This window comes from Rissa tridactyla, chromosome 5, assembly GCF_028500815.1.
Source record: "Rissa tridactyla isolate bRisTri1 chromosome 5, bRisTri1.patW.cur.20221130, whole genome shotgun sequence".
In the NCBI taxonomy this organism is placed as follows: domain Eukaryota; kingdom Metazoa; phylum Chordata; class Aves; order Charadriiformes; family Laridae; genus Rissa; species Rissa tridactyla.
The window spans coordinates 73,053,488-73,076,662 of NC_071470.1; the positions used below are offsets into that span (position 1 = coordinate 73,053,488).

Below are 23,175 nucleotides of genomic sequence, written 5' to 3' on the forward strand. Positions count from 1 at the left end.
ACCATCTGTTTTAAAAAACTCCTGGCAAATTATTCAGTGGGTTACTTTATGAGTTTGTGGTAGAAACATAGGCTTATCCTTAATTGATAGGATATATTTAACTGGTTGCGGTAAAAACAAAAAGCAAAAACCAAACAAACAAATTGTCTTGCATAAAAACAAGACAATTCCACTTCCCAGCCTAGACTGCCTCCACAAGCCAGATGCTCCATTCTCGTCTTTCTGGCTGACAGGGCAGGTATCACCATGGGTGTTCCCACATCTACAACTGCCACTGACTCTGAAGAAACACACCTCCTACCAGTCACACCAAATTATAATCCAGCGCCACATGTGCTGCACATATTGAGTCCACTTTGGAGGCAGCTGTCCTTTGGGGCCTTACTCTTCCCGTGTTCTCCTGCAATTAACATGTTTCCTCAGGTTGTGTTTTTGTGCTCTTCATACACCATCGGCCAGCTTCAGCCTTGACGTTTGTTGAGCACAGTCGAGGAAGTGAGGCAGGGGTGAAAACAGGGCAGAAGCGAGGGGCAAGGTCTCTGGCTGCTCTCTCACGTGAGATATTTAATTTAAGCTTTTCATTTCTACCTTCAGGTCAGGCTACTTGTGATACCCATCTTTTTAAATTTTGTCTTCAGTGCTGTATCGTCACTGCTTCTGGTTACTCTCATCCAGTCCAGATTCAGGTGCCTTAGAGGCCTGTCTAGACCACCCCATGCGCTGATCACTTTAGGTCCTGTTGTGGACGACGGCCCCATTACAGAAAGAACACAGAAGGCAACGCACTTTTCTAAAAGACGTGGATGGGAATAATAAAGTAATAAAGGACAATGAACAAGAGTGACCAGCTGAACTAAGTCCTCCCTTGCTTTGGACTCTTTCCGGAACCCTTATCCTGACCTAATCATTGCAGTATGCTATGTTACAGCAGAAAAGTATGCACTTCGCCCTCGGGTAACCCAAGTACTTGGGAAATGGAAATGCTTTGCAATGGGCAGCAACTGTAGGCAACGCTGAGGCTCTGGAAGCAGGAAACATCCATGCTACTCCACCGGAACAGCACTGACAGGCACCTACGAGTTCCACAGTGCCCGGCATTAGATTTCAGGTAGGAGGTTGAAAAAGATGAATTGTCACTCCTACATAACATTTCTCAGCAGTCTAAACAGAGCTGGCAGGTCACTACGATGTCCTTCCTACTCCACTGCTTTAAAGGCATTCACATGCAGAGTGTTTAGGTATCTCGGTAAGGAAGGCAGAGAAGCTGCGTAAAAGATGCCGGCTCCCTGCAACTAAGAGTCACTGGTACTGAAATTGTCCACTTCCAATGGGTGCTAACAGCGGGAGAGGGGAGGGAAGGGGAGGCGTATCACTGAGAAGGGAGCTTCTACAGTATGAGAAGAAAGAGGGTTTGTCATTCAAAAGCTCATAGGGGCCCTCTTATTCTCTCGCTGTTATTTGTATGCAGTTTATATAACAAAGCCATAAAAGGTGAATTTGAGAAAGGAATAAAACGTTTAAGCAAATACTTCATGGCAGTCATTAAAAAGTTCTGGTTAATCGTAAAGGGTTTGGATCAGATCACAGAATTTTGTCTTCCCAATGATTAAAGAGAAAGAGAACCGTGAGGTAAATAACCAGGTAGAATTAATGATGCACTTTAAATCTTCCACATGAATGAACTGATCTGCTAACAGCTAATGCGCTATGCTGCTTCCCCCCCACTGTAATCAGCCTTTTGTCACATACTAGTGAAATCCATTAGCTGCAACTTCCTTATCAACTTCCAAGGCTTTCCAGCTACTAAAATATTTGCATATTTAACGATGCCTTTGACTGATATCAACTCTCATTTACTGAGTGCTTGAGAGGAAAAACAAGACATAGTGTGTAGAAATCCTGTTTAAAAAATCTCTAATGACAGCTCCTTCTAATAAAAAGATTTATCTGAAATACACAGGGTTGGAGAAGACTTGGCAAAAATTCGAGAAGTATCAACAACTTCTAAAACAATGTTTTAATTTATAAGGATTGTGAATATAGGGGAAAACTTATAACTTCAGTATTTCAATCAGGTTCTAGTTTCATTCATGTCCTTATTCACCAGTCATTTTATTTTCATTTTCTCTGTGATACTTGCACAGAATTTCCTTCACTTGTCTATTCCTATTTCGTGCAGCAGCGCTACTTTCTAGTACTTATGGCATCACCACTACGATGCCACCATAAAAATTCCTACTATAAAATTCAGAAATTTGAGAGGGTACCAAAAACGAAAACATCACTGAATAAATCAAGAAAAGGAGCAATCTAATAAAGCCTTGGGAAGATTCCATTTTGACACAAATGTCATGGTAATCATCTTTGGTAAAACAGCAAACATGGGAGCAATGCGTGACAGTTACATGGAGGTTTTTGCCAAGTGTAGTTTTAAAAATACACATGAATTTTGCATCGGCTCTTTAACATTCCTCGTTAACTGGTTTGCAGGCATGCTTCTGAAGAATGTAAAGTACATAAAAATGTAAAACACTTACTTATCTCTAACATTCCTTTGATGGCTTTCAATAAAAATACATAGATTCACACACCTTGACTTTTGTTACTTTGATAGCTACCCGGCTGTGCTTCCAACAACTGAAGAGACCGCATCCGTCAGGCACTGAGTCTCAACAGTAAGGGTAATACCAAGAAGGTGGCAGAGCTGCAATATTGTGCCATAAAAATGGCATCATCACATTTGGCTCTAACAGGTGTGCAGACGACCCACTGCTTGTATTTTGCTACCAAATACAACCAATAAAATCATAAGCTTGTGCAGCTTGATAAAATTGCCAGTCCGCATGCTCAACTGACTTTAAGGACAAAGAAGGCAATTCTATCCCAGTGTGGCCGGAAAGGAACAGAGCTACCTTCACACGAGAAAGGTCACTCTGCATCATCCTCTTACATGGCAGTACAATATCTATGCTCGCTCTGCTTCCAGGACAAATCCAAGAGACGTGACCTTGCTGAGGCACCAGGCTGGCCTCCACCCTGTGCAATACAAAGGCATATGAAAACCCTCAATGAAAATAAACCTGCATTCATACCTATTCCTGTTTTTCATGACTAAAGTTACGATCTAAGGACATATAAGTGAGATGATACAGCTACAACTGTTGCAGAGTGCAGTGCTCCTGAACTTCTGTCTTTCAAACAAGACATCATAAAAATGAGCTGACATCTCAAGGTTATTAAAGAGATGACAGCACTATTATCCTCACAGTAAGACAACACCTTTTGTTTAACTGTCTTTTAGTAATGTAAGTGTGCCCCAAATACTTAAGAATTCAAATCATAAACTGTTATTACAAATCATAAGATGTTATTACAATTACTAAAGGAAATAACTGAACTGAACATAGAGAACAAGTCATATGGTAAGTAAAGATGGACAGTCATACCCAAGTGACTAACCTCCTTGGGCATTACTTAACCTATTCGTAGTCATTATTTATGGATAGCAATATAGTTATTTCCAAAAGCAAAATTTCACCTACATTTCAATTTCTAGTTGGTGCATTTTTCTCCAAGTGCCTTTGAGAAAATAAAGCATATTTCTCTGCTTTAAAAAATTTCATAATCAATCAGTTACCTCGGGCTTCAGCTAAGTATATGACCTGACAAGAGGAAGACTGACAGTATCCTTCCCTGAATGCTTTGGTACACAGCCTCCTAATCATCATTAATGAAACATTGCAGAACGTTGCAAAGAAACGCGAACAGCATAACCCTGCGTTAACTTGAAACTGATGTATCTTACAGCACTGTGCTTCAACACTCCTGCTCACCACATATATGAACTCTAATCAATTATATATAGTTTATGGGACATTGCCCATTTGTAACATCTTTGATGGGAATATAACATATTAACTGTTAATAATAAGGGTTAACATGAAGATGATGATACTGCAGATTAATGCACCTGGAAGCCAGATTCAATAGCTTCTTATTAGGTAAAATGTTAATCAGAGGTATCCGTGGTGAAGACAGCCATTCTTTCAAGTCTAGCTAGGCATCCTCACAAGGGTACAGTTCAGTAATTATGTGCACAGTATTTAAGGTGTCATTAAATCAATCAGAACCTCTTAGAATACTTTTTTTGAGTAAGCTTTACACCAGAAGTTTCACAGTAGAAATACACTTTTCAGAAATATAACTGACAATCTTATGTTCAACACCATTCATTTAAGATGATAAATTATTTGCATTAAATGCATTATTTATCATAAGATTCAATGTGTCTTTATCAATGCTGTTTAGACAATTTATATTTACATTACTAAGCAATTACAAACAGAAAAGGCAGCTCAGAACATTATATTCTCTGGTGCACACAGGGCAAAATTTAAACTGTAACTGCTACCGCAGGTTAAGCTCCGTAACAAAAACAAGCTAATGGACAACAATGTATTTTATTTCTGGCGGCACTAAGGGTATTTTATGCACTATATACAGAATCAGTAATACAATATAGCATTCAGACTATTGTAGTATGACTCTGTGGAAGAGTTAATGCCCGTGAGTAACAAATTCGGGAATTAAAATTCACTGAAGGCATTGACTTCAAAGGTCCCTCAATGGTACTCAGAAGCCCAGCTCAGCTACTATTGACGTAAATAAGAGTTTTACCTTGAAACTTGAAAATTCCACCCTTTATGAACTAAGCACTAAGGCTAAGCTGCATGACTAAACTAATGAATGATCCAGAAAAGATAACCAGGAAACTACTAGTCAGTGCTTGTCACTCCACAGTAACTACACAGTACCACATGAAACGATCAAGCAACAGATTGTAAACAAGCCAACAGAAGTGTGTGAACTATGTGCTTGAATCCACTACATGTTGAGCAGGCCAGATGTACCAAGGAAACTCAAAGCAAAATTAGAGAGGTTCACGAGAAAAAAAGGTTTCAGCAGTCCAAACTACAGACTGCCAGGGTACAGGAACAGTGCAGCAGGGCGCACACGTCAAGTTCGCTATCCTAAATTCCTGCCACTGGATAAACTGAACCTTCAGAGGAGGTGGAGCTCATCTTGGCAAGATACGCTGCTGGGCTGACCAGAATGACTGCTCTTCATGTGTCAAGTTCTCAGCTTACATATTTATATACCCAAGAGAAGTCCTCAAGTTTTGGGCTTTGTGACAAAAAAAAAAAAAAAAAAAAAAGGAGTTTTTGTAAATCCCCCCCCCCAGCCCCAGACTAGTTTGTTTATCACTCTGATGAAAAAATAATTCAAGTGTGTATTTTCCTCAAGAAGAACAGCTCCGAGTCACGTTAGAAACTGCTGACCAATTAACGTGCATTTTACATGCTTCTCCTACAAGTGCCTCCACGACTGGCAGGAAGAGTAGAGGCATAGGCTGTGCCTTCCTGTTTTTGCACACGAAGTTTTACCACCTCTTTTGAGAAGTAACAGTGAAAACTGCTATTTTTAGGACAGAATATCTTGTAATCTGTCCATAAAGTCACCAAAGGAAAAATCTTTATCTTGCTTGAAAAAGTATGCAGATCATTCCTTAACATTTCCATTTCTACAGAAAATAGCCCTTTTGGCTATGTAGAGCACCAAAACTCAGTGAGGTATAGCGGGGTGAAAGTTGCCAGCAAGCAAAAGTAAAAAAGTAAAAAGAGCTGAAGTTTCAGTCACTCAGAAACAAAGGTACAGGTCTCTGGATGAATGCCTATGGAAGAAACATGTTCCATACAAAAGGAAAGGCAACAGGAAAACAGTGAGGCAGACCATCTGGAATCAATGTATTCAGTGCAAGAATAATAAAACACCCATTTTTTTCTTAAAACAGTTATTTTTTTTCAACCTACAGTAGGTCTATGGTCCCAGGTATATCAAGAAAGCTTTGCTGGTGTGTATTGATACATATGACAAGGTCGAAGTAGTTCTTATGTAAAAACAGCTACATCAGATGAATTACAATTTGTTATAGTAAAATAAAAATACTGTAAAATAAAAATCTTCCCACACAGCTTTACTGATGCAGTTGATAATGTTACAGTTACTCTCACAGTACTATTTATCCCAGTTTAGTATATGCTGCTATATTTGTATACAGTACATATGCTGCTTAAGCATTCCTACTGCAAACAGAGTGCCACTTGCATGCCACTTACAAATTGCTTCAGACTAACTTCACACTTACAAACCCTTTCCAGGATGCTGACTTACACACGATGCAATTGGTAAGATAAACATAAAAGAGAACATATACCTCTCCTGAAATCCTTGAAGTGCTTCAGCCTATTTCCCTGCTCTTCACAAAGCCACAGTCCTCAGTAAATTGCACTATACCATACCATATCGTTTGTGCCAGCAAATCCTCCACAAGCATAAAGACTTCCCAACCGACAAGGGACTTACTAAAGCACCATTACCCATCTGTTAAAGTCTCTTCATTGTGTGCTGACTAACATCCATATCTTTTCAAAACATGACGACAAAACTTGGTCTTTCCTGCTTTCTTCTACTACGAACCGTAAGGAATCGAGGCCCTGACTGAAGACTAACAACTGAAAATGAAATCTTGAACTAACGGGAATGAAGCAGCATCACATTTAGTGGTTTCGCAGGGGCTCCTGTAATTTGTCCTGCTGCTGCTGCTATCTCACTAACCTCTACCACAATAATACCCATGGGCTTAGTTGCCCGAGAGTGAGGGTCTGTGTATCCGAACAGTGCTTTCCCAATTGGCCTGTCATCCATTTTGGATCATTACAATCTTGCCCAGTTCCTGCATGTGAAAGCTATCCAAGAGATTTCTTGAGTGATCATCTTACTCAGCAAGTGTTTATATTTTAGCCAGCCTAACTAACAGCATATGGTTTTGTGATTCTGCAAGAACAACGGGTTTTGGTCGTCTTAGAGTGAAGTGGAGGTAATATTTATGTTCATTGCGACACACTTTGATGGCCTTCCTGGGAGGCAGCTTATTTCAAATACTGACCAGAAAAATCTTCCTTGCTGTCTAAGTGTTGTTAAATCATCCAAATTTACATCTTTAATACATTGTCTAATAGGTGCAAGATTACCTAGTAAAAAGACATCTTAAGATCAAGATACTTACAAAAAGCAGAAGCAGAAGTGGAGTTATAACAATGCCCTGGAAGAAATAATAAAAAAAAAGGTGTATGTTAGTCAGGGAAGCAGAATACTCTTTACTCCTTTGTACCGTAGTGCATGGAAATACACAAACATCATTCAACATCATAGAAATCAAGTTAGAAGTTGTTCAACTCTGCTCTTCGTTGTGTACGGTCTTTAACTTCTGTACATCGATAATCTTATAAACTATACTCAGCACAAAGTATCTTTTTTACCTCCAGTTTTCCCCATTTTGCACCTAAGCCCCTCTATTCTAACAGATCTGTTATACTGGATAGCTCAATTATTTTACAAAACAAATTAAAGCTCTCCCCTCACCGTGCTGTATCTTAACACCACTAAGCTGTTCCTCCTTAGGGGGGGAGACTTGTGATCAAGTCCCATGCTGCCCAGTCCCAGGTCCACTTCTGAGCAAAAGCCGCATCAACCGTGATGAATTAGGTGTCGTGACTGTGTAATGTAAACTGATATTTCCCCAAGGAAATGAGCTGAGATCTCAAAACTCATTTCACTTGATTAGACTTCGCGTCACAGTGGTACAAGGCAAGTCTTTCATCTAATTTAATCACACAGGACCACCTCAGCTTTCCACACGCCCCAGGCAGACACAAGCAAAAAGATTTGTTGTCTTCACTGACAAGGAAAAGGTTTAAAGCTGATGATTGGACAACACAGACCATTTTAAGTTTCATGACAGCAAATCTTAAAATGAGTTGTTTGGGTTGGGAGTTAACATGACACGCATCAGTTTCATAGCAGCAAATAGCAATTCCCCATCACCCTTCCATTCAACTTCAATATTTTATTATTGCTCAATAAAATGATTCTATTATTTAATGCTTGATAATTCACAAAGCTTGCTCAGAACTTCTCTAAGCCAAGACTATTCTTCATCCAGCTATGCCTCAGGAATAACTAGTCTTCCAGTGATTCACAAACTTTATTGTTTAAAGGACAAAAGTCCAAAACTTGCTCACATCCATCTCAAAGGATGCTTATTTTCTGTTTGTTTTTTGCTCCAAGTGAAAAACAACCAAGCATAAAAGCAGTTGTCCCTTGCTTTTCATTTAATCTTGAGTAACACAGCTTTACTTCAATCTTTTGGAAGCTAGTTTTTTATTTGCTTTCTACATCCACAAAAATACTCAGATTCAGACAGCACGTTAGGCACAGAGAGTTCCTTTTGTGTTCTTAAAACAAGACGCAACAAGTAAATGCCACAAACAATAGCAGTCAGGAAGGATCAAGGAGGCAACAATTAAGCTGTGCTACTTGAAGGCTCTGCAGAACTTAAAAACATATTTTGAAATAAGTAATATATGCCATATCTGACTGCCCCACAGCCTAGCTATCCATAATCATTTCTCTTTTTACAAATGTCACAGCTGAGATAGATCATAACAGACTAGACTAGAAAGAGAAGAAGTAGAAGCAATAAGAATTGCTTCAGGGAGTCACTCACTGTTTACAGGGAGGCCTAGATGAAAATGCAGATAGCAGTTATGAAGAAATATAGGTGTTCAAGTGTATCAGCTGTAGAGGAAGAAACAAAAGTTGAGGAAGGGAAAAGGCACTAAGAGCTGAACTGACACTTGCATACAGTAGCATCTACAATGCTTAGAATGGAGAACTGACAATAAGATCTGTATAATGTAGATGCCACACACTCACTTCATCAGAATGACCAAACTCCAGCTTTCATGAACTACTGCTAAGAATACGTGAGCCAGACTTTACCCTTCTTCCCGTTTCCCCATTGACATCTACACTGCACAGCTCAAATTCCCCTAAGCATCATGTAAATTTGGGATGGCAGAACACCACTGCAGCAGGGTTCCACCTTCAGACCTTCACATGAGCAAAGAGGAGCATGGATGGAGCGGGAGGTGATACGCCAAAAGCACCCCATACTCCAAATGAGCATTGAGTGTAGGGAGAAGAGAGCGCGCTGCCAGCTGGCGAGTACAGCCAGCTCTCCCCTAAATCTGAAGGAACTCATTGATTCAGCACCATTAGTCATTTCTTACGTGCTTCATGCCTCAGTACATTTCACAGCACTTTTATACATTACAAAAAAAAAACTCACAGGCAAAAAAACCCAGCACCAAACTGAAACAACCTTCCCCTTTAGCTTGTTGATAAATAAAGATGGTATCCTTTCTTTTTAAGATGGGACCTGTGACTTGGTATGTATTTGCTTTAGAAGCTTGGTGATATTTAAGACAATAGGCAACAGCCACTGCTAATTCAAAGCATATAATGTCACAAAAGGAAACGTTACCTCTGTGACACTAACACTTCTTCGCAATTCCGTGAGCAGAGAGGAAAAGAATCCTGGTATACATCATAAATAGATTCCTGACTGAGCTTGTTGAAAATCTAGCATTCAAAAGGTCAATTCTAGCAATTCTTTACAAAATTTTGCTATTAAACCTAGTGATCTTAATAATCAGAAGCAAGTTTCCTGTTGCCTCACCACAGAGAGGATTTACAAGGTTGAATTTTCCTATTTGCAACACATACTTAATTCCCTGGGAAGCTAAACAATTACCTGACAGAACAGACAAGTTCATATTAAAAAATAGATGCTGTTGCTGAATCAGAGTAATTTGATGTTAATGTTTTATTTTTATAAGGAGCGCCAGTTTGAAAAAAAACCACAGGGATTACATTAAAACCAAGGGGTTTTCTTCAGTCAGTAGTGCTGTGGTGACTGTGATGATTTAAGGGTGCACGCAAGGCAAAATTTGTTAGGGGAGGGACCCTCTGTTACCAGATCAACTGATGGAGTTGGTAAAGAACAAACTTTGGGCACGTAAAGCCCATTTATATGTTACCTGAAAACACTGATGTGCTTTTACGTGCAAGAGCCCTTCTCTTCAGGTTTCTGTTCCAGATTTGAAGAAAGGTTTACATGACTAAAGTATATCTGCCTAACAAAAGGTATTACCTTTCCCTGCACACACTGCCTTGCTTCAACACATTACCTCTTCATTAGAAACGTGCTCCTCAATATGCTTATAAGCTTCATGTGATGCATCTCAATTCATACCCACTAAAGAATAATATGTAGCACACACTGAGTGTAAAGCCTACTGATAGAAAATACAGATGATGATTTAGGTTTTGAAGGCAAAACCAAAATCTGATTCACTCGGAATAAAGAAAAGCTGGAAGAAGAGAGTTAATCTACATGGCCCAGCTCACACACTAGCAGGGGCTTCACAAAGATGAGCACATTCTGACACTGCAGTGTAGCTGCTTTCTAAGACCATGACAGGCTGAAAAGCATAAAGGAAGCTAAAAATGAAAATAAAGACTAACATTTCTAAGTCCATTGGACACTAACACCATCAGAGAGGAAAAAGTAACTAAATTTGACCACACTTTTCCCTGCCTTGCTTTCCAGGCAAGTGCTGTCAAATACATGGTGTATGGAGATAAACAGATTGTAGATTAGCACTTCCAGCAGAAGCTGAGCATCTGCCCTTGAGAATGCAAGGTCATTACACAGTTTTAGCATCTTCAAAGTTCGGGTGGAGTGTTAAGCTTTCCGACTGCTGCCCACAATGGAGTCAAAGTTGTAAAGTGACTGCCGTTTGCTATCAGCAGAAAAACTTTCAAGAAATCCATTTACACCTCTGATGTGAAAGACTGACTGAATATATTTCAATGATTTTAGTGGAAAGGGAAGGAAAAAATCTCAGCCTGACCTGAGATAGTGATACAACATAGGAGTCTGAATAGTTCTATCAGATACTTGTAAACACATTTCTTTTTACAGTAAAGATCATGAAATATGTCTTAATTAAGAGAGTTTAAATACAATTTTGTGTGCGTGAGCATGCACATAAGCATACACTTTAAGAGGAAGGAGGCACTTGGAGATCCATTTAATCGTTATTTGTAATAGATAAGAGGTTTTATATAGGTTTCATCCAGTACAGCATTGCTGTAGAGCAGGTATTAAAAGGTGTTTATTCTCAAAGAGCATATGTAGAATCAATACGTGTAATTGGCTGCCAAATCAGACAGCAAAAGGAAGTAACATAATGGATTTGAAACTATGATGGCAAATCATTAAGAAAGAAATTATGCAAATAGTAAGAGGAGAATGGGCACTGATCCAGAGGGACACATGGTAGAAGACGAGTAAGGATTATTGTAATGAGGCATGAAATACATCTGAACTTTCCTTCGTCTCCTTTATCCACAAATTTCCCGTGCAATTTTTCTTCATTCTTACAGGTCATCAGTATGACATGCACGTGGCAATTACTAGTGAAAAAACTTTAACTAAAGTCATGTCTGATTTGTCTTAAGAAGTACAGCTAGAAAGAAAAAAGAAGTTTTTTGCAATCAAGGTTCTGAACAAACATGTATTTTCTGAAATCAATTATCTACTTATGTGCTTAAAGCTACAGATGTTCTCGAATTCTTCATCACAGTAGGACACAAAAGGAGCGTAAGCAGCATTAAGTTATAAACCGAATGAAGGTTAGCACAAAGTTAACTGGGCAGCACTTCCATTACTACTAATAGGGTGAGCTGCAAGAAAAATGGCCATGAACTCTGGATAATTTCATCGGACAGCAAGCACGAATGAGAATGAAAACTCAAATCTTCATCTGTGTACAGCAGTATGTTTTTATTTCCAGTCACCGGCACTTTTTGGCAAAGAAAGAGCAATCAAAAAACCCATCTTCCCACTCCCCCACCCCCAAAAAAAAAAATCTGTCTCATTTTTGTGATTACAACATGAGAAATAGACTGTACTTTGAAATACTTTCTATTTCTTCTTTTGTCTTTTCTTTCCTTGCTTTTGTGCTTGGAAGTATGTTTGGAAAAATTATTTTTTCTTTATTTTGTTTCTGATAAATTTGCAGATAATTTCATAATGTTTTACATTTCAAAGAGAGAACCCTGCTTCTAGAAAAGTACTTCTGTGTCTGAATTAGGTATGTTTGTGAGCTATAGACATCTAGTACTAAAGTACTAACAGAGCACAGATTAACCGGTGTTCCCACAAAATCTGGTACCATCACAAAAGAAAAAAGTCCTGAAGGTCAAAAAGCTTATTGTTCAGTGTTTTCAAGAACATGATAGAGATTGTAAGGACCACGACAGCACTCAAAGCCAACTCAGCCTATTCACACGAAGCAGTACAGACTTCCCCCTACCCTCACCCTTCAGATTGGTCACAGCTCCACAGTTCCAAATGGTGACATGATGCTTCTGTTGCTTATTATTATTATTATGCTTATTATTCGTTGCTTATTAGCTGTGATACCACATTATGCATTCTCTTGAATAAACGGATTCAAAGCATATTCCCATGCCAAACTGTTTGCAGTAATCTTAATTGTAGACATCATAAAAACAACTACTCCTACTGCTGAAACAGGGCTTTCACACACCTGGATAATCAGCCAAAATCCTCAGGAAGGAGTTGCCTTCCATTCTTCCACCTGTCCCCACTTAGTTTCTTTGGAACTATGCAGAACCTCTTGACAGATACCACAGAGTAAGATAAAAACCACTATGCTAAATATACTTATTTGGTTCCCAACCACAACACCAAAACCCACTAAAAGTCAGGCTGGGATACCCCGTGCAAGTCCTTGTGAAACCATCAGTATGCACTGAATAAAGAGGGGTCATAAAAGACTTTCATGAAAAGTAAAAGGGCTGTGTAGGCAACTGTGAATTTTGCATATCTCAATTTTCAAGTACTAAACCATTTGAACACGATTTCAAGTCTGTAACTAAAATTATGTGGAAAACATTTCAGTGCATTAGTATTTGGATCAAGGCTGCAGGATCCTATTTGAGATAACCTCTTCTGAGCTCTTTAAACAGTTTTTAATATTTGTTTAAGCATGGCTATACAAACTATGCTGTTCATTTGTTCCTACTTAAAGATGACACTGGAGACAACAAATGTTTGTTGAATTAGATTTCCATGATAAAACATAGGTTTTCCCCCTTTCTAACTTCATATCCATGCAAATGACAAATATTTGGTTTTATCTCTTGCAGTCTCAGAGATTAAGTTAGAACTGCACTTTCTGGAGTGCTTGTAATTTCAGTCATTGCCCCATGATGCAACTTGAACGTCCCTGTGCTGTTCCCTCATGGACATCACAGAAGCTCCTGATGCCAAATAATCACTTGCCTTTTGTTTTCCAGTTTTATTATTTTCAAAATAATCTCAGGTGCAAAACACAGACCTTTAGAAGTCTCCTACCATACACCCCTTTTCTGTCAGCTACTCCAATGACATTGCTGGTTCTGAGAAGGCTTATATGACTGTAGGGCTTCAAAATAAAACATGTAATTTAGCTCTTTATTGTCCTGTTTTATATTAAATAACTGATCTGAATGCTGGGAAGAACACAGGCTTATGAACTGATGCAGTTTAGGATGCTAAATACACCCACACTATCTAACTAGTAGGAAAATCTGAAAAGATATGAAAAAGAACATGAAGGTAAATTCACACATTCCATTAAATTCATAAACGCTGTACAACACCAAGGCAATAAACTACAATACAAAATTGAAAATAGAATTCCACACAACCCTAATTCAACTATAATTATAAATAAGTACCACAACAATAGCTGCAACTCATCCAATTAGGCCAATATTTAATTTTAATAATGAAACTGTAAAATTAGAAGCGCTATGTCAAAATGGCTTTTGCTGTATCAGAGGGGGCAAAATAAATCAGGTTTCATATCAACTATAAGTTTACACAAGATACTTGGTGAACTGCATGAGACATTGTACCACATTCATTTTTTGTGTTAACCAAGTAGTCGCTACTGTGGGAAGGGAAATAAAATTAAAAAAAATATTTAAAAAGCATACTAGTGTCAGATAATAGTAGAAACCAAAAGCACTTCCACTAGTTATTTGTAATTACTAATTGCAGGTGCTCCCCTCACACACATTTTAATTAAGTATTAAATGAAAATGGAATCAAAAGGAATGCAAGTAGCCAGAATTTGGTTCTTCCAACACAACAGACTCCAGAAACTAAGAAATAAAGTGATCTTATCTAGTGGCAGTAATACTACTACACTTCTCACAGGTTGAGTGTAAAGAACAAAATGAAAAAGAGAAAGCATTCTTTTCAGTAAGGCTGAGGGGTGAAGTTCCAGTATCATATTGAGAGTTAAGCCAAAAGTATGAAGACTATTTCACAAAGGTAAAACTCCCTGTAAGTCTAGTTTGCCTGGCTTCCCAGCAGAGGGCATCTTCAACACATTAGAAATTTTCTTCTTACACAGCAACAGAATAGTTCAGAACACACTAGTAAGGACCCTGAAGTTTTAAAGCAATTATAAAATCTTCCTAGGGCTTCACAGATGATACTGGAATAGTATCTGAAATTATGCACAAAATACAAAACAAATCTGAATCAGAGTTGGAAATGAGTCTTTCCATCAAACAACCTGAAACCTCATAACCTATATTAGCAATATTGTAAGAATAACTGAATGAAATTCAGTTAGATGGGAGCTGTCTGGCAGAGCGTGGAATAGCTCTTAAAATATTTGGGGGTTGCTACTGGGGAAACTGCTTCTGGCCGTACTTCCCAAGTGCTGTAACCTCCTGCTACTGCAGCAGCTCCGCAGTGCTGTGCGTGACCAAAGGAGATTTTGCTGGGCCTTCACTCATGTATCTGGAACAGGATCAAGCCACATTCCCCACTCAAACTTGTATCACCTTCCTGCAACTTTTTGCTGTCTCTCTCTTGTGTAACACGTTCAAGTCAGCTGTCTTATTAATACCTTCAGTGCATTCAATGATCTGGCCGAGCCTATAGCTCCAACTGTTTCCCACTTCCTCTCAGTTCCTTTTGCTGATCGTCATTCCTGGCCTCAGGACTTTCTTCCTCTTCTTCACCTCCCACCTCAATGAGAATCTTTTCAAACTTCCTCATACGCACAACATGTTTCCTAAATCCAGCTCATTAAACCATTGTCTGTTCCTAATCAAATTCATTTCTCATGTGGTGTCAGCAGAGAACAAGATCACTATAATTCTGTATGTCAGCATAGGAACTGAATTTATATAAATGTACACACTGCCATTAGGTGGGCCTTCCCTAGAAAAGGCATAAAAGCGAGCAAGGAATTTCTCAATCATCCAACATCCATGCATTTTTCAGAGTGATCCCCTTATCTTTGCAAAAATCATTTTGACACGATCCCATAATTTCTACAATGCAGGCAGGTTCCCACACCATACAGCATCACTCCAGTGGGACTGAGGAGGAAAGACGCACAGCTCGTAGGATAAGGGTGTCTGCAGGTGTAAGCGTGATCCTTTCTCGATAAAGCTTTTACTGTATAATAAGGATATAAACATACAGTCACATGCTTTGGGGTATATGTTAAGGGCAAGTGATGTTAGTGCAGTGTTAAGGATGCACCACAATTTCTCCTTTGTTTTTTATGTAGAAAACAGACAGTAACATATACATTTTAGGAGAAAAGTTATTTTCCCACCTAATTTTTAAGTCTGTTTTCTTGCAGAAGAAAGTTAAAAAGGATCTAAATTTCTTCTGTATTTGGATCTATGCCGAGTAACCAGCAAATCCTAATTTTAATTACTAAGAAGACATTACTAGCAGAACGTGCCAGCACCTCTGCCATCACAAAACCATTTGGCAATGTGGAAGGACGGCACGCTAGATGGTGCTGTGGGACCTTCCAGGGAAAAGAACCTCCTTCTAAAACAGAAGTTGTTGTACTGTTAAATTAGCCGTACAGTTGATTCCGTTTTGAAACACATTAAAGAGTACTGAGTCACAACATGAGAAACCAGAACCACAGAAACGGAAGGAATACACTAAGCAAACATTCTGCCTTGACTGACAGTGCTTTTTGGAACCGCCCCTCTGCCGCTGCAATGGCTTCTCATCTCTCTTTCCCAAACAGGAGAAAGCAATTTTTATGCTCTACACCAGTCTTACTTTAACGAGTTCCCTACTTGTAAAACAGAATTGAAACAGTGATACCCGAAGTCAGAGATCCGATACAGCAAGGTCCCTACAAGCCTTTTCTGTCCTTCCTTGTGAGCTGGACCTAAGCACCCAGTATTTTTTTCCACCGAATGTTTAAAAAAATATTTTAACACAATAAGCTTTGAATTAACTAAACGTGAATGAACTTTTCCTGCTGTGATAATCAGTTGTGTGAAAGAAAACACAAGAATATGGGGAAAATTACAGAAAAGAGGAAAAAAGAGAAAAGCTGTGACAAATACTACAGAAATGAGTAGTTATCAGCAGTTACCAAAATTGATTCTACTTATTTCTTTCTATAGCTTTCCCTGTAACTGAGAACTATTTAAGTTGAACAGTTTCTGTATAAACACACCACCAATATATGAACCAAAGAACATTTCATTTTGTTAACATCAATGCTATGTTTAAATAAACTCGTATCTCCTCTGTTTTTTCTCCAAGCCAAGAACCTCGAACAGCACTACTATAAAACACTGTTCGACCCCTCTTTGACATACAGAAGAAAATAAAAACTTCATATAATGGGTAGGAGTGCCGTGCCAATAAAAACCTATAAGTATTAATTATGAATCGGTAGTAGTAAAACACTTTCGTAGCATTGCAAAGATCTCTTGATGACCTACTATTCGGAAATCCACTTGTATCACTAATGTGCTGGCATAAATCTCACACTTACCCAAACTGTTGATTTGGTCTCTGGTATCCATGAAATGAGAAATCATCGCCCCCCAATCAGACCAACAGCGTAGTTTGTCTATAATTATTGTTATAGATAAATCAGATGGCTTACATGGGTTTTGTCAGGAAACTGTCTCATCAGGCAGGTTGCTAACTACACTCTGTAAGGTGAGAACAGCCATCCAAATCCCCGAGGGCATATGATTCTCGGGACCCTTCAGGATCGTTTCCAAGTCTGCTGGACAGTTAAGCTATTAATAATTAGTTTGAGAGGGATCTCACTCATACATTATTTTTTTCCCTTTAGTCTAAGTGCCCTGAATTGTTTTACTAAAATGTATCACAAAGCTCATTCAATCTGTTTCCACTATTATTCCCAGATATGATTTCCTCTCAGAATTGAATATTTCAAAGGCCAAACCCAACCAAAACGCACACACGCATGTGTGTGTGCGCACGCATATACACAACCCCCCCAAAACCCAGCCCCCAATATGGTAATCTATATTGCTTGTGTTCTGTGCTGCCTGCCTGGCCCCAAGTCATCAATAATGAATAGAAATGTACAGCTACAGCAGTAGCCTGTGTCATGGGCTTGTCAGGGATTTTTGAAAAGCAACAAAAACACAGGTTTGCCATTTGATTGTGTCTTCTTTTGCAAACAGAGAACAGACAAAACAAAGGGGTATTTAAAAAAGGGTAATATGATTAACACGTTTCGTACTAATTGACAGTTTCTTCCACCATACAGAATGGAAAATTATTTGCTTGTAATGCAACCAGTATTCTCCTAGGCCTGGGAATTCAACAATAATGTTGATTCTGAGCACAGGGAGGGGAGGTTGTTTCTATTTTAAGATAATGAATACATACTCAAGAGGAGTCAAATACCATGGTTTAAACAGAGGGAGGAATAAAATGGTTTTGTTTTCCTAGGAATCCAGCGAGTTCAATCTCAAATAAAATTATTCTTGAAGAAGAAACTTAAAGCTTGCAAATATATATATATACATAGTCAATGAAAGCAACAGCATTATTAAAAAATATGCAGATCCTAATAAATTAGGTAGACAATGTTTAAAAAAAAAAAAAAAAAAAGGTGGTTCTTGTATCCATTCTTTCTTCTCAGTGTTCCCAAACACACTTCTACAGACATTAGGACTGTAGTCTTAAAGGAGTGATTATCTCACATTTTAGAAACAGACCACACCAGCTGGTATACTACCAATCCACCCCCCGGGGAGGGTGGGTGGCAGACTACAAAATGTCTACAGGACACACACAAACTCAACTGATTGAAAACCTGGTTATAAACCCAAATCTTTCTTGCTTTCTACATCTGTGTAAATTCCAGAATAAGTCCTGCATTAATAAAATTAATTAATAAAAACATCCATAGTAACTTCTGTAGTAGATGAGTAAATATTCTCCACTTTGGAAGATGTAACTGAAGATGCAGTCTTACCTTCAAAAAGCCCGGAACTAGATAATTTGTATAAGAAATGAAACTACACAAGCACATACTTTCAACCAGGCATCAAAAGTAAGACATCTCAATTCAAATTATGTTGCCAGGAGATCTTTTCTAGAAGCCAGCAGCAAATAAAAGCACATGGTTTAAAGACAACTGAGGAAAATTTTCACAAAGCAGCAATCAATAACACAATTTAAACAGCCTACTCTGTGTTCTGACCTAATGTTATCGTGTGATAACTGTTTTTAATGGTTAGAATAGGATATTATAGTATTCATCTGAACTGCATAAATCACTGGACGTTCATGAGTGTGAATAAGGAAAAAGGACCATAAACCACCTTTCTGTGGCAGATAATAAAATAACTGCCTCAAAAATCACAAGTACACACTATAGCACACTAAAGTTAAAAAAAAGCCCAAACCACAGAAATGTGATTCTGTTTAAATTAACTGATAATTAAGATCATTTGCTTACAAAAGAAACTTTATTCTCTTTAAAGTCACCAAATTATTTTATATCAGAAAAGTTGTTTCTCAATTTTAACTCCAAATATACTTCAGCTTGATTGGACTGATTATTTTCATTTCACTAATTCTATACATTCAGTAAAAACTGCTTCTTTTTTCCTACTGACATTTTTTTTGTGGTTTTGCAAGTGCTCAGCTACCCCTCTTCTAGCTTATTGTCCAAACACAGGGTTGAGAGCATGAAACTTCTGCATTGTTTTGGATATTCCCGTGAAGTAGACAATTCACTTAATACACATTTTAATGTGCTCAATATGCACATTTGCAACAAGAAAATGCAAGGTTTTGTTCATATGTAGCGGAATGGGCCAATACCCCTGTTCTTATCAATGCCATATGAGTCTCGGAATATCTTGTAATTTATTTATTTTTTTAAACCATCTGCTTCAAAGATGTTCATTTTTAAAATGTTATCCACTAGACAGGGTATGCAGGTCTCACATTCAAGACAAAAGAACAGTGAATTTGTTCCATTGCATGCTATTGCTCAAGTCACAGATGACCCACTGGGCCAAGGTCTTGCGTACAGCAGCCCCGTCCCTCAGCACAGCATCCCACATCGCCCACTCCACCTGCTGAAGGAACTGACAACCGCTTTGAAGCACGCAGGAAACTGGTTGAGTCTACAGTGCTGTCACATCAAAAGAGCTCTGTCTGCACTGATTTTTGAGCTGGCAGGTCCGAGGAAAATTCACCTCCCTGGAACTCACCTCCACGCTGCCTGGCTCGCATCCGCCACCCGCCCTTGCAAGGGGACAGGAGTGCCACTCAGGAAGGCGCTCGGGCTGCCCAGTGTTGCCCACGTCACCCGAGCACAGCGAGAGGCAGGGTTAGCAGGGTACCAGCGAGAGGTTGGGCACCGCAACAAGCACCGAAGCCCACGTCCACTGCACTGTTTTGTGGAGTACCCTCTGACAAAGATGGGATGTCACAGTTTACCTGGGAACAGGAACATCAATGCACTCTGGGAATACCAGAATAGGTAAGTTGTAGAAAGGTAAAAACCCAGGCAGGTGCAGCCTAAAGAACTAACTGTTTAAAAAAGAAAAAGAAAAAGGGAAAAGAAAGAAAAAGGGGAGGGGGCACAAACAAAACTTGGCTTTTTACTTCAATTTCCTGTATGGGTTACGCTGCTCAAACTTGCAGTCAGAAGGAGCCTGCTTTTCCCCTGTCTGATATGAATACTGGTTTTGCATTTAAATCATCTGCCCTGAAATGTGGATCTTTGATTCAGTAACATAACAGAGTATTTCCAGAGGGGGAAAATTGTTTCTGAAAACAAAACAGTCCTAGTCTAGCAGAGACTGCCTAGGCAGGGAAGGGAGCTGGCATATAAGATTGGAACGAAATGAGGAGAAAATATTTCCCCCACAGCCCCCACAAGAAAGGCTTTTTTTGGTTTGAGCTCCCAAGAGCTCAAATGGCAAGACAGTATTAACTTGGAAGGTGTTTCTTACTTTACAGGCAGTAAAACAAGGGAACCACTAAAAGATGTTACCCAAGATTTCTACCTTCCCCTTTTCAGGGCAAGAGTCTTCAGTGTACTCTGTCCTCAGGGACATCCCAGCTCCCCAGGTAGCTCCTTTCTGGCTTGTCCTCAGGCTTTGCCCCAGCTCTTCCCAAAGAACCACTGCAAGGCTGGAAGTTCACAGCACAGGATTAGACCATTTGTGTACTTAAACTTCCAAAGGCCCCAGTCCTCTGTATCCGGAATAATTCTCTTTCTACAAGTAGAATACATCCCTTTTAAAAGTGAAATCCCTTGTAATTACTCAGTTAAGTGACAACGCCACACATTCACAGAACCTCATTAGCTGAAGGGACAAAACATATCCCTGAGGCTCTTAAGTTTTTACTGAGGGTTTCTAGGATTTTCTAACCAACAAGAGATTTGTCTGTGTCTATTTTGTGTGCCTAGCACTTTTCATAAAGTGTTTTACCTGGTGGGTGGCAGACAGGACTTCTCCACAGAAGTTGTAGAAAAAGTAAATCACCTGCTATCTTTACCCTGAACATGTGAATTGCTGAGAGTTCGGCAAGATTTAACCCCTCCTAAGATTAACAACTGACCTGATTTTCAAAGTAGTTCTCAGGTGCACAGTTTGCCTCATTGATCTAGCAGAAATGAAGATATGCAACCTAATCATTAGTGTTACACAACACTACAATCTACTAGCTGTAACCATTTTGAAAATTACAAAAAAAACCCAAACCATCATTATTATTAGCTGTTAATAACTAATAGTTGCCCATTACAGGGTAGTTTTAATACTCATAACATGGAGGGGTTAAATACAGATTCTGCTCGCGTTCTGCAGACGATACTTTACAAATGAGAAATAAAACAGCTCCTGGCTGCCTAAGTATGAAGGGTATGTTTCATCAGAGAGGTGATCCTGACCCACCAGTTTACTCAGTTGCAGCTTATTATCAGCCTTTTTCCTTCAAATTTCCATGTGAAAAAGACTATTTCCTTTTTTTTTCCCCCTGAAGTTTTGCTGCATACTCACACATACACAACACAGTCAAAAAATAACTGCTTTGGTTATTTACAGTTACACATAACTCTTTCTTTTATCTATAAAGCAATTACAGGCAATGCAAATGCACATAATGCAGGTTTGCATAACACCACAGTGGGCAAAGCAAGGCCCTATTATTAAAAGGCAACAAAGCCACCACCCTTCTCATTTCTGGAGCAGACACAAAGGACATCAGCCTAGCTCATACACAGAGCAGAAACAGCCATCCTGTAGGCTAAAAGTAACAATAACTTGGGATGGTTGCTCCCAATATTGGTGCTGTAAATGACCTGCAAGCTAAAGACTTTAAAAGTTGGTGGTTTTTTAACTACACTGTTTTACTGAGAAGGTACATGACCTAATGAGTTCCAGGATCAGTTTGCCCACTAGAGCTTTTCACAAAAAAAAAAAAAAAAAAAACCAAACAGCTGGGTTATTTTTATATATATGTTATGTAAGAGTTTTTTAAATGTAAGTATTATATTTAAATTAACATTTCTGGTTCGCCTACAATCAAAAGCCTCTAACATCACAAATCGTGACAAGGAGGTGGCCTAGCAACCTAGACAGACAGACAGAGGAAGTTCAGTCAGTCAGTAATAAAAAGCTTTGGCTGTCTGGCTTCAGGGAGAAGAAAATTGCTTGGATTATCACTTCAGTACTCTAGTAGGTGATGCACTATTTTATTCTTTCTGATAGCTGCAGTTTAAAAGAACTCAAAACAGGAAAACGTACATGCAAGGGCTGAGCAAAGATGTGGACTGAAGCTTTATTTTGTTTGGTTTCAGATTCACACTTTTGATAGAGCCCAGGGAGCCATCGAGAGAAGAAAGGAAACTGTCCCTGAGCGCCTGACAGTATCAGAAGTGAAAACAGCTGCTTAAGTTGCAAGCTACCTGTAGAGCGGGTCTAGGAGCAAGGGGGTCTGCTGGGGAGCTTAGCCCTTGCAGTGTTAGCAGGTGTCACTGCAGCGTACTTGCCAGCAAAACAAAACATATTTATCAAGTCATGGTCACAATTAAATCTCTTATAATGGTTCACCATGATACAAGAAAGCGCACCGTGAATTCTACTCGCCGGCAACTTTGCAGTGAATTTACGTTGCTGCTCATTACAGACCCAAGCCTGCAGGTGCTGAGCATTTACAGCTCCTCCCAGAGAAAGAAGGCATTCCGCACCTCACAGAAAGGTTTGGTTAAAAAAAAAAAAAAAAAAAAAAAAAAAGAGGTGGTGCCAGAGGTGAAGATTATTTCTCCATCCTTCTTCGCTCTAATTGTATCTAGGCAGTTACAGTGCTAAACTCAATGTTATTGAGAAGCTTTAAATTCTTCTGTCAATACGATTGGCTTTTCTTTCCCTAGTCTTCTCAAGGCTCTTTCCTTTTGGTTCCTCTCTTCGCTTCTCCCCTCCCCCACCCCAAAATCTTTTCCAAAAAGATTAAAAGTATAATTCTCCAAAGAGCTGACTTCCAAGTGTACCTAACATTTAAGCCTATACCCAGCAGGTATAGGCTCTCTGCATTTTTATTTTTTTTTTGTCATAGATATGTTCTTTGAAGAACTCCAACTTAATAATGAGACCAAGAAACACCTTCTAACTTTATTACTAGTATAAACATTGAAAAACATTAGCTTGTCTTCAGTCCCTCACAACTACTGACTACTCGCTCAGCCCATGAGCTGCAATGACAATTGGCAAATAAATCTGATTTGGTCATTTATCCAGCAAGCGCAGAGCATAAAGATGAACATTTCCAGATTTGATAAG

General features: G+C 39.0%; 1 protein-coding gene across 4 annotated transcripts in view; it reads right to left on the minus strand.

The window, feature by feature from the left end:
* Positions 1-23,175, minus strand: part of SLC10A7 (solute carrier family 10 member 7) — a 155,649-nt gene that overhangs the window by 47,569 nt on the left and 84,905 nt on the right. For all 4 annotated transcript variants that reach the window (XR_008466545.1, XR_008466544.1, XM_054202288.1 and 1 more), the window contains one exon: positions 7,127-7,162. Coding sequence is in view for 2 of the 4 variants with exons in the window: in XM_054202288.1 (XP_054058263.1) it covers positions 7,127-7,162 (36 nt within the window). In the remaining 2 variants the exon portion in view is untranslated. The remainder of the gene's footprint in view (positions 1-7,126; positions 7,163-23,175) is intronic.